The 12,771-nt window shown below is 36.7% G+C and overlaps 1 protein-coding gene across 1 annotated transcript in view; it reads left to right on the top strand.

Moving 5' to 3' along the window:
* The window catches only part of ACER3 (alkaline ceramidase 3), a 177,611-nt gene that overhangs the window by 132,262 nt on the left and 32,578 nt on the right, over positions 1–12,771 (top strand). The window contains exon 7 of the mRNA XM_043580156.1: positions 5,736–5,794. Within this exon, the coding sequence (XP_043436091.1) occupies positions 5,736–5,794 (59 nt within the window). The remainder of the gene's footprint in view (positions 1–5,735; positions 5,795–12,771) is intronic.

The raw sequence follows: 12,771 nt of genomic DNA, 5'->3' as shown, positions 1-12,771 counted from the left end.
TATGTACCATACAAACACTAAGCATAATTGTGTTATATATATGTGGTATAATTTTGTTATAAGACAAAACAGACTTTAAGAAAAAGCACTTCTATTATTAAGAAGAGATTACTAATAAATATTAAAAATATTCATCAGAAAATTATGATAATTTAAAATTTGTATCTCTAATACATATAATTCTCAAGTATATAATGAAAAATTGACAGAACTAAAAGAAAAATAGACAAATCTATAATCTTAGGTGATTTTAATGCATACCTTTCAGTAAGTGATAGAGGATATAAAAGATTTAAAAACATGATTAAGAAACTTGACCCATAACCCAAATGTAAACTACTGCATCCAACAGTTGGAAAAACACATTTTTTCAAGTCTTTAGAGAACATTTACAAAAATTGACCATATACTTGCCCACATAGCATCTTAAATTTCAAAGGATTAGAATCAGAATATATGGAGAACAAATGGAGGGTTACTAGAGGGGTTGTGGGAGGGGGGATGGGCTAAATAGGTAAGGAGCATTAAGGAGTCTATTCCTGAAATCACTGTTGCACTATATGCTAACTAACTTGGATGTAAATTTAAAAAAACTTCTTTGACTATAATGCAACTATGTCAAATATAAATAATACAATTTTAAATAACACATGGATCAGAGAAAATCATAGAAATTGGAAAATATTTTGAACTGAATCATAATGAAAGAAAATGCATATTAAAACTTGTAGGACTTGGCAAAATTAATACTTGTAGAGAAATATATAGCCTTAAAACGTATACACCAAAAAAGAAAAGGAAAAAAAGCCAACAAGGGGAGTTTGGGCATATATTTCAAGAAACTGGGAAAGATAAAAAGCAAAAATGAATACAACAGAAAACAAATATACCATAGATAAAATCAGCAAAGCTGTAAGTTGCTTCTTCAAAAAACAAATAAAATGAACATATCCTTGGTGAATTTGACTAATGAGGGAAAAGACAAGCACAAATAATATCAGAAATGAAAGGGGGATATCACATAAAAATCCACAGACATTAAAAAGTTAAGAATATTATGAGGAGCTTTATGCCAATAAATTTCAAATTGTATTTTTTTTTAGGTAGACAGATTCCTAGAAGAAGTGTAACCTGCAGAAACTTAATAAAGAATAGAAAATCTGGGGGCACCTGTGTAGTTCAGTCAGTTAAGCATCCAGCTCTTGATTTCAGCAGGTCATAATCTCATGGTTCATGGATTCAAGGCACATGTTGGCCTCTGGACTGACAATGTGGAGCCTGCTTGGGATTCTCTCCCTCCCTCTCTCTCTCTGCCCCTCCCATGCTCACTCACTCTCTCTCTCTCAAAATAAGTAAGCTTTAAAAAAAAAGAATCTTTCCAACCTTTAAAGAAAAAAGAATTGAAAATCTGAATTGTCCTGTAACCATTAAAAGTAATTGAATCAGTAGTCGGAAATCTACCCACAAATATAACTTCACTAGAATGTTCTACCACACAAAGAAGAAATAATTCCAATGTTAAACAGATTCTCGTAGAGAACAGAAGAGGAGAGCTACTGTCTAACTCATGTATGAGGCTAGCAAAACTTTAATACCAAGAACAGTATAAAAGAGTTAAAATTAATTAGGTAGAGGTCGTAAGCAAAATATTTGCAAACCAAATCCAAAAAAAAAAAAAGATAAAACATCATGCCTAAGTTGTATGTATCCCAGGAAAATAAAGTTGGGTAGACTATTAACCAGTCTCAGAAAATCATATTCAAAGATTAAATGAGAAAAATTATATAATTATTTCAAGAGATGCAGAAAAAGTATTTGATAAAATATTAATTTATTTTAAAAACCCTTAGAGCAAATCAGAAATATAAAAGATCTTTTTAATCTGATAAAGAGTATTTAAAAAAAAATTTAAGCCTATCACCAATATTACACTTAGTGATGAACTATTGAAATTTTTCCCTTTGAGATCAAGTGTGAGATGGCAATGCTTGTTATCAGTAGTTCTATACATATTGTACTGTAGGGTTTGGTAGGATGAAAAAAATATTCACAAGTGATACACAAATGTATACATAGAAAATCTAAAGAATCTACAGATAAATTATTAGAATTTGAAGAGATTTGAAAAAGCAAAGTCACATGATACAAAAACAGTATACAAAAAATGGTTGTTTATATATATATAAAACAGCCTTTCACATATGAGTGAAATCATATGGTATTTGTCTTTCTCTGACTTATTTCATCTGGCATAATACTCTCTAACACCATCCGTGTCATTGCAAATGGCAAGATTTCATTCTTTTTTGTGGCTGAGTAATATTCCATTTTATGTATATGTGTGTGTGTGTGTGTGTATACACATACATATCACGTTTACTTTATCACTGTATTTTACAAATTTAACTACAGTATGTCTTGGTGTTGGTCTGCTTTTGTTGATTTTGGTGGGAGTTCTCTGTGCCTCCTGGATTTGGATGTCTGTTTCCTTCCCCAGATAGGGAAGTTTTTTGCTTTTTGCAAAGAAACCTTCTTCCCCCTTTTCTCTCTCTCCTTCTGAGACTCCTATAGTAGGAATGTTACTATGTTTGGAGTCACTGAGTTTTCTAGGTCTACTCTCATGATCATTCTGCTTTCTCTTTTTTGTTCAGCTTCAATATTTAACATAATTCTATCCTGTCTCACTTGTTCATTCCTCTGCTTCTTCCATCCTTGTGGTCATTACATCCAGTTGGTTTTGACTCTTAGGTACTGCATTTTTCATTTCTGCCTGATTGTTTTTAAGCTCTTTTATCTCTGCAGTAAGGGTCTCCCTAATGTCTTCCATACTTTTCTCAAGCCCAGTGAGTATTCTATGATTCTTGCTTTAAATTCTGCAGAATGTTAATTTTGTCTGTTTCAATTAGAGCTCATTCTTTTGGAATGAATTCCTCCATCGTGGCATTTTCTCTAGGTCTTTGTCTTCTGTACGGTATAAATCCTGTTATGTTTCCTGCGTCTTTGAGTAATGGCTTTATGAAGAAGAGATCATGTAATGTGCAGGGCCTGGCACTTCAGGAAGTGTCTCTGGTATGTGTTGTGTCCACTCTGCTACTGTGTTTTGGCTGGTCTATCCCTCAGGTCAGTTGTCTGTAGAGGCTTTCCTTGCCTGTAATGGACAGTGTTTGGTCCTTGACCAGAGTGTGGTGAGTTTTAACTAGGTGTGTCCTGTTCTGCTTGTTAAATGAAACCTGATGCTATTTACACCAGAACAGAAGCTTTGCAGAATGCTGTAGTCAGTAGATGTGTGTGTGGGAGTTTGTGCTGGTCTTCCAGGAAGCGGCTTGTTGCACTGTTCCTTAAGCACACCTGCCAAGAAGAGCATTACCAGTGGATCACAGAGGGGTGGGACCTGGTATAAGCATTAGGCAGCCAGTGTTGGTGCTGTGCTGTTTACTAAAGTTGGTTTATGCTAAGGAGCGGGGGAAAGAAATGGTATGAGCCACCTCCTTAGTCCCCAGGGAGGGAAGGCCACCCTTGCTGCTTTCAGAGAAACCCTCCCAGAAGAATGCATAATTAACCTTTGTCTGTCCTATGTGTTTTTAGATCGCCATTTTCACACTGTCTGTCTCCAGGTTGCTTGCCTGCCTGGAACAGCACAGTGTCCGTTGTGCTCTGTCGTAGCCAAGCCTGCTGCCTTTCAAAACTCCAAACTTTAGGAATCTGGTGTGGCAGGGACTCATGCTGGTCTTCTGGGTGAGGGTCGCATTACACTGGGACCAATGCAGGTTTGACCTGGAAGGGCAGCTGCACCAGAGCCAGGAGCAAAGCAACTAAACACCCATTGTCCAGGTTAGCCACCCACAGCAAGTGTCTCTGCACCTATGGTGAGGGGTAGGGGAGCGAAATGGTGCCATCTGGCTCTTTGTCCCCAGAGAGGCAATGCTACCTCTCACAGATACGCTCCAAGAAAAGGGAACAGTCACCTCCCCATGTGCCCCAGGTGATCCTCAGATCACGCTTTCTGCCCAGGAGCACTTGCCTGCCTTCACTACAGGAGCAAGACAGTACCCTTGGGTCCCTATCCTAGACAAGCCCACAGATCTCCAAAACTCTAGTCTTTGAGCCCTGCTTATTAAAAAAACTCACAAAAATCAGCCCCTCTAGTTTTTCCATCAAGTAGCTTTGGGAAAGTATTCTTGTGTGCATTCCTGTGCTCTCCTCTCTATCTCATCTTTCTCTGCAACCAGGGCTCCCTCCCCTCTGCAGCACCCATGATCCATTTCTTCCCCCAAACCACATCTCTGCATGCCCTACCTTCCTGTGGCCTTTCCTCTCTCTCTAATTGTATAGTTTATCTGTCCACAGGTCTATTTCTTGGGTACTGAGAATGTTTGATAGTTATCTAGCTATGCTGGAGGGACGAGGCAAGCCTAGGGTCCTCCTACTACACTGCCATTCTAGCTCCCACTCTGTATACCACATCTTTATCCATTCATCAGTCAGTGGGTACTTGGGCTGTTTCCATAATTTTGCTGTGGGAGATAATGCTGTTATTAACATTAGGGTCCATGTATCCCTTTGAATTAGTATTTTTGTATTCTTTGGGTAAATACCTAGTGGTGCAATTGCTGGATCATAGAATAGTTCTATTTTTAGCTTTTTGAGGAACCTCCATGCTGTTTTCCAAAGGGGCTGCACCAGTTGCATTCCCACCAACAGTGCACGAAAGTTCCCTTTTCTCCACACTTGTTGTTTCTTTCTCACCACCACCTGTTGTTTCTTGTAGTGTTGAGTTTAGCCATTCTGACAGGTGTGAGGTGATATCTCATTATAGTTTTGATTTGTATTTCCCTGATGCAAATGATGTTGAGCATCTTTTTATGTGTCTGTTGTTCATCTATATGCTTCTTTGGAGAAATGTCTATTCGTACCCTGTGCCCATTTTTAAATTGGATTATTGGGTTTCGGGGTGTGGAGGTTTATAAGTATTTTTATATATGTTGGATACTAACCCTTTATCAGATAATCCTACAATTTGTGTGGAACCGCTAAAGACCCTGAATAGCCAAAAGCAACCTTGAAGAAGAAAAGCAAAGCTAGAGACATTACAATTCTGGACTTCAAGTTACCTTACAAAGCTGTAGCAATCAAAACAATATGCTACTGGCACAAAAAAGACACATAGATCGGTGGAACAGAATAGAAAACTAAGAAATAAACCCACAACTATATGGTCAATTAATCTTTGATAAAGCAGGAAAGAATATCCAGTGGGAAAAAGACAGTCTCTTCAACAAATGGTGTTAGGCAAACTGGACAGCCACATGCAAAAGAAGGAAACTGGACCATTTTCTCACACCCTACACAAAAATAAATTCAAAATGGATTAAAGACCTAAATGTGAGACTTGAAACCATAAAAATCCTAGAGGAGAGCACAGGCAGTAATTTTTTTGATATCTGTGGTAGCACCTTCTTTCTAGATATGTTTTTGGAGGCAAGAGAAGCAAATGCAAAAATAGACTATTGGGACTTCATCAAAATAAAAAGCTTCTGCACAGCAAAGGAAACTGTCAGCAACACTGAAAGGCGACCTTTGGAATGGGAGAAGATACCTGCTAAAATTCTGTTCTTTAAATGTAACAAATGATAGTAAATGTTTTATTTTATTGAGGGCTATTTTTGTAGGCAAAATATACTTCCTTTGCCAAAGAATAGTGATTTTACTGACTTCATTTTTCTTTTCTTATTCAGGTTATGTATGGAATGTTGGTCTTCACATTAGTACTTCGATCTATTTATATTGTTACATGGTAAGTAACTTGGACCATCAACACCATGATTAGATTACATTCAGGCAATAAATCTATAGGCTAAATTGAAATAAGACATAAAATGCAACACCAGTAGGGATATTAATAGAAAACTATAAACCAACATTTATTGTGGCATAAGGTAAGGAATACTAGTTCTTTACGCAAGTTGTTAACAGGCATTATGTAAAAACAAATGTTCCAAAATTAATTTGAGGAAAGCTGTGTATGATGGCTTCCTTTTGAATATTTATAACGTACCTTAGTATATTGCCTTGAGAAGTCCTACAGTAAAAACAAAAACTGTTTTTGTGCTCCTCAGACTAGTTGACTCAGAACCCTTTTTACAAAACACTATTCAAGGAATGCTGTTAATGTCACAAAGAATCAGTATTCCAGAAAGATGGTTTAGGAAATAGCATAATCTTTATAGAGTTTATGAAGATTAAATAATATTCATGTGAGTACCTCCCATGGGGCGTGGCCATACAGCAGCAGGTGTTCAATAAATAATATGATTTATGGGTTTATTCTAGTTTTTTTCTTTTTTAATTAAGCTTTTTGTTTTGAGGTAATTGTAGAATTAACATGCATTATAAGAAATAATAGAGACCTCCTATACCCTTTACCAATTTTCTCCAATGATAATGTCTTGCAAAACTGTATAGTACAGTATTACAACCAGGATTTGACATTGACAAAGTCAAGATACAGAACAGTTCCATCATCACAAGGATCCCTGTGTTGTCCTTGTTTAGTCATACCCACTTCTGTCTCACCCCACCCTCCCATCACTTGTCCTTAACCCCTGGCAACCACTAATCTGTCCTTCATTTCCAGATTTTTTTTTTTTAATTTCAAGAATATTACACAAATGGAACCATATAGTATGTGTAACCTTTAGGATTAGTCTTTTGCACTCAGCATAATTCACTGGAGATCAGTATAAGTTGTTGAGTGTATCAGTAGTTCATTCCTGTAGTATTCCGCGCTATGGATGTACCACAGTTTAACCATTGACCTGTTAAATGACATCTGGATTGTTTCTAGTTTTTGACTATAAGGAATAAAGCTGCTGCAAACATTTGTATATAGGTTTTTGTATGAATATAAATTTTCACTTCTCTGGAATAAATGCCCCGAGGGGAATTGCTAGGTTGTGTCATGGTTATATGTTTAGTTTTTCTCAAAATTGCCATACTGTTTTCCAGGGTGGGTTTATCATTTTATATTCCCACCAGTAGTGTATGAGTAACCCAGTTTCTCTGCATTCTTGCCAACATTTCGTGTTGTCACTTTTTAATTTTAGCTATTCTTATAGGTAATCTCTCATTGTAGTTTTAATTCCCATTTTCTAATATCTACAGATGAGCATATTTTCATGTGTTTATTTGCCATCTGTATATCCTCTTTGTTGAAATGTTTGTCTTTGCCCATTTTCTGTTGGTATTCTTTTTTTTTTCAGTTGAGTTTTAAGAGTTCTTTATATATTTTAGATAGTAATCCTTCATCAAATACTTAGCTCACAAATATTTTCTCCCTATCTATTTCCTTGTCTTTCCATACTCTTTATAGAGTCTTTCACAGAGCAAAAAAGTTTTTAATTTTGATGAAGTCCAATTTATCAATTTTTATTTTATGGATTGTACTTTTGATGTCGAATATAGGAACTCAGTCCCTAACCCTAGACTTATTCTGTTTTTTTTCCTAAAATTTTTGTATAGTTTTATATTTTACATTTGAGTTCATAATTTATTTTTAGTTAATTTTTATGTAAGATATGAGGCTTAGGCTGAGGTCCATTTTTTTACCTATGGATGTCCAACTGCCCCCAGGAACACTGATTGAAAAGGCCATCTGAAATTTCTCCACTGAACTGCTTTTACTCTTTTCTCAAAGATGATTTGTATGTATTTGTATGGATCTATTTCTGTGTTTTTATTCTGTTACATTGATCTGTGTGTCTTACTTCCACCAGTGTGACACTCTCGATTAGTGTAACTATAAAACAACTCTTCCAGTCATGTAGACTGATTCCTCTCACTGCTTTTTAAAATTGTTTTAGCTGTTTAGGTTCCTTTGTCCTTCCATATAAACTTTACCATAATATTGTCTATATTTAAAATTTTGTTGGGATTTTGATAGGAATTGCCTTAAACCTGCACATCAATTTACAGAGAATTCACATCTTTTAATTATGTTGAGTGTTCCAATCTATAAACATAGCACGCTTCTCCATTTATTTGGATCGTCTTTGATTTTTTTTTTTTTTTTTTTTTTTGGCCAGCATTTTGGAGTTTCCATTTTTTGAGCAATTGTAAATGGTATTTTATTTTTAAATTTTTGTATTTACCTGTTAATTGCTGTTATATAGAAATAAAATATCCTTTTTTTTTTTTAATTTTTTTTCAACGTTTTTTATTTTATTTTTGGGACAGAGAGAGACAGAGCATGAACGGGGGAGGGGCAGAGAGAGAGGGAGACACAGAATCGGAAACAGGCTCCAGGCTCTGAGCCATCAGCCCAGAGCCCGACGCAGGGCTCAAACTCCCGGACCGCGAGATCGTGACCTGGCTGAAGTCGGACGCTTAACCGACTGCACCACCCAGGCGCCCTGAAATAAAATATTCTTTATGTTTATCTTGTATTCTGCCACCTTGCTGAACTTAATAGTTCTAGAAGACTTTTGTAGATTCCTTGAGATTACCAATTGATTTGATCATATGATTTTTTTCCTGTAGGCTGTTAGTGTGGTGTTAATACATTGATTACTTTTCAAATATTGAACAAGCTTTGTAATCTGAATGAACCACACTTAGTCATGGTGTAAAATTGTTTTCATATGTTGTCAAATGATACTTGTTAATATTTTCTTAAGGATTCTTACATTTATAATTATGAAGGATATTAGTTTATAGTTTTATTTACTGTTTCACAGTTATGGAAGGCAGAAGTCAGAAATCAAGGTGTCAGTATGACCATGATTCCTCTGAAACCTGTAGGGGAATCCATCCCTAATTCTTCTTAGCTTCAGGTGGTTTGTTGGCAATCTTTAGCATTCCTACACATTTATTCACATAATTTCAGTCTTTGCATTTGTCATGACATGAGGTTCTCCTTGTATTTCTGTGTCTTTACATGGCCATTTTCATACAAGAACATCATTCATAGTGGATTAGGAGCCCACTCTACTCCAGTATAATCTCATCTTAACTAATTATATCTGCAATGACCCTATTTCCAAATAAGGTCACATTCTGAGGTACTGGGGCTTAGGACTTCAACATATCTTTTTTGAGGGGGAAAAATTAAAAAGCAATTTTTTTAATGTTTCTTTATTTTTGAGAGAGAGAGAGAGAGAGAGAGAGAGAGAGAGAGAGAGAGAAGCAGAGAGAGAGGAAGACACAGAATCCGAAGCAGGCTCCAGACTCCAAGCTGTCAGAACAGAACCCAACATGGGGTTCGAACCCAGAAACATTGAGATCATGACCTGAGCCAAAGTTGGATGCTTAACCAGCTGAGCCACCCAGGCACCCCAAGGGGGACAAATTTAACCCACAACTGTACTTTTCCCTGCTCAACTTAAAATATGCATTTTGCATGCACTTATAACCACATCAGACAGTATTACAATTTTTGCCCCACCATAAAACATAATAGGAGGAGAAACAAAAAGGAGAAGAAAAATGTATTTACTCATATTTTTACTCTTTACATTTCTCTTTCTTCTTTTCTAACATGCTAAGATTCCCTCTGTCATCATTTCCTTTCTTTTTTTTTATTTAAATTCTTTTCATGTTTATTTATTATTTTGAGAGATAGAGCACAAGCTGAGGTGGGGCAGAGAGAGAGAAGGAGAGAGAATCCCAAGGAGACTCTATGCTGTCAGCACAGAGCCCAGCATGGGGCTCTGTCTCATGAACTGTGAGATCATGAGCTGAGCCAAAATCAAGAGCCAGACACTTAACCAGCCCATCCACCCAGCCACACCTCATCATTTCCTTTCTGTTTAGAAAACTTCTTTAAGGTCCCAAAGTCTCTAACCTTCATCTGAGAATGTGTCTTGATTTCTGTTTCATTCCTAAAGGATATTTTTGCTGGATATAGAATTCTAGGTTGACCATTCTCTTTCAGAACTTGAAAAATGTTGTGTCACTTCATTCTGGCCCTCAGGTTTCCTGAGGAGAAATCCTGTCATTCAAATTCATTTTCTCCTATAGCATAGGTAAGGTATTCTTCTCTGTCACTCTTTTCAAGATTTTTTCTTGTCTTTAGTTTTTAGAAGTTTGTCTATAGTATGTTTTGATATGAATTTCTTTGGGTTTAACATGTTTGAGGATAGCTCAGCTTCAAGTCTGTGGCTTCATAATGCTGGTTTTTTTTGTTGTTGTTGGGGGAAGTAGCCTTTTTGTCTAAATTTGAAAGTTTTCAGCCATTATTTCATCAAGTACTTTTTCAGCCCTGCCTTCTTTCTTCTCCCCTTCCAGGACACCAATAACATGAATGTCAAATCTGCTGTTTTAGTCCCAACTTCCTATGGCCTGATGAGAAAGGAAGTCTAGACTCCCCATTCAGTCTTCGCAGCATGGATGGGGTTGAGGCTACAGGTTTTTTTTGTGGTGTATGACTATAGAATATTAGTTTTTGTGTAAGTTTTCTGTCTTGCTAGGCTGTCTCTTTCCTAGTCATTTGGCTAGACAGAGCAGGTTTTTGTTGGAGCTGTTTTGTCTGTATCTAGTGGCATTTCTGGGTTGCTAGCATCTTTAGTTCCCACTTTGGGATATATGAGGCAAAAAGAAAACACATGGAATGTATTGTAATGTAACTCAGGTCCCAATCTCTAACCAGTTGGCCTTCTTTCCACCTTTCAGAGTCTTCTTGTGCTTGTTTTTATATAATGTTCAGGATTTTTAATTATACTTACTGGGAAGAACAGGGAAAAGTGTACCTGTTTCATCTTCCCAGAAGCAGAAATCCCTAATTTATTCTGCTTTTAATCTAGGCACCTTAGGGAACTGTAAAGAAGCATAAAATACAGTCCTTGCCTTAAATCAAGTCTAATAGATAGGATACCAATACTTTTAGAAACACAAATGACAGACCTGTAAAAAGTGTGTAACAGTGGAAGTCCTAGGAGATAAAACATCTTTTCTTCTATCTGCCTTGCCACAGCTTCTTTCTTATATTTCTATTTGGTAATTATTCCATTTAATACTGTTCATTGTTTACATATGTGTCTTGCCTATCTAGATTATAAGTGTCTTCAGCTCTTAGTTGAAACTCAGGATAGTGCTTATCAGTAAAGATTTTTTTAAACCAGGTTGAGGGGCACCGGGGTGGTTCAGTTGGTTAAGCATCCAACTTTGGCTCAGGTCATGACATCACAGTTCGTGGGTTCAAGCCCCGCATCAGACTCTGTGCTGACAGCTGGGAGCCTGAAGTCTGCTTCATATTCTGTGTCTCCCTCTCTCTTTGCCCCTCCCCTGCTCATGCTGTGTCTCTCTCAATGATAAAATAAACATTTAAAAAAATTTTAACTAGGTTGAAACTCTAGAACTTGTTTTGTTTTGTTTTACTATGTCTGAAAAGATATATCTGAAAATCTTCGGTAACAAAACATCTAGAAATTTTGGGTATAGCACAACAAACATCCTTTTAAATGCATAACTGAGCTCAAAAAAACAAAAAAATAAAGAAAATTCCAAAGCATCAAATCCAAAGAAGGACCTGAAAACTAAATTGACAAATGAGTTCTAAGATCATGAGCAGTGACAAGGCACCTTGTCCTTCAGCCTCAGTTTTACATAGGAAAAATGACTACCCTGAGAATTTGTAGTCACTCTTCTTCCTTCACACAGGTTTGGGATTTAAATACATATTTTCTTTATTGTCGGGAAACCTCAAGGTATAAAAATACCTTAAATTGGCCCAACATTCCTAGAGCCCCAGTATATATGAGAGAAGCAAAAGTAAATCATCTTTTAAAAAAATGTACTTTCATATATAGGCCCTTGAAGATTTCTGTAGATTGGATGGAGATCAAACTAGTGTGCACAATCAATTCCAAAACCAGAAGAGGAAATAAGCTACCATAAGCAAAAGTCAGGAGAAACAGAAATCAGTAGAAATAAGCCTCCCAAATCAGATGCTGAAATATAAAGTAACTATTTAGAAAATATTTAATGAAATGAAGGATAAAATGAAAATGTGACCAAGGAATAGGAGATTATCAAAAGTGAAATTCCAGATTTGAAAAAGAATCAAAGAATTTCTTTTTTCTTAAATGTTTGTTTTTGAGAAGAGAGCATGTGTGTGTATGCATAGGGGAGGGGCACAGAGAAAGGGAGCAAGAGAATACCAACTAGGCTCCATGCTCTGTGCAGAGGCCAATGTGGGGCTCCATCCCATGACCCTGGGATCATGACCTGAGCTGAAATCAAGAGTTGGATGCTCAACCAACTAAGCCATCCAGGAACCCCTAGAATCAAAGAACTTCTAACATTGAAAAAAAATACTGAGATAAACTCAACAGATAAGTAAAAGTAGATTAGACACAGATGAAGAGAAAATTAATTAAATTGGAAGACAAGTCTAAAGAAATAAAGCATTACAAAGAAATAATACTTCTTTTTGTAGTTCCAAGGGAAAAAAATGGCAAAAATGGAAACAGAAGAGATATTCAAAGAGATAGTAGGTGCATATTTTCTTGAAATGATAGAAGACATGATTCCTTAGCTTCAAGGACAATAATTCCCTAGCAGGACAAATTAAATCTTTCTCAGGTATGGCAGATGTGGTAGATTAGCTCATTCACTATCATTCCAGCCTTCGTCAAGAATTCATTCCTATATGGGGCGCCTGGGTGGCGCAGTCGGTTAAGCATCCGACTTCAGCCAGGTCACGATCTCGCGGTCTGTGAGTTCGAGCCCCGCGTCAGGCTCTGGGCTGATGGCTCGGAGCCTGGAGCCTGTTTCCGA

The sequence above is a fragment of the Prionailurus bengalensis genome, chromosome D1 (assembly GCF_016509475.1).
Source record: "Prionailurus bengalensis isolate Pbe53 chromosome D1, Fcat_Pben_1.1_paternal_pri, whole genome shotgun sequence".
NCBI classification, from domain to species: Eukaryota; Metazoa; Chordata; class Mammalia; order Carnivora; family Felidae; genus Prionailurus; species Prionailurus bengalensis.
This window is presented reverse-complemented; position numbering and strand designations above follow the sequence as displayed.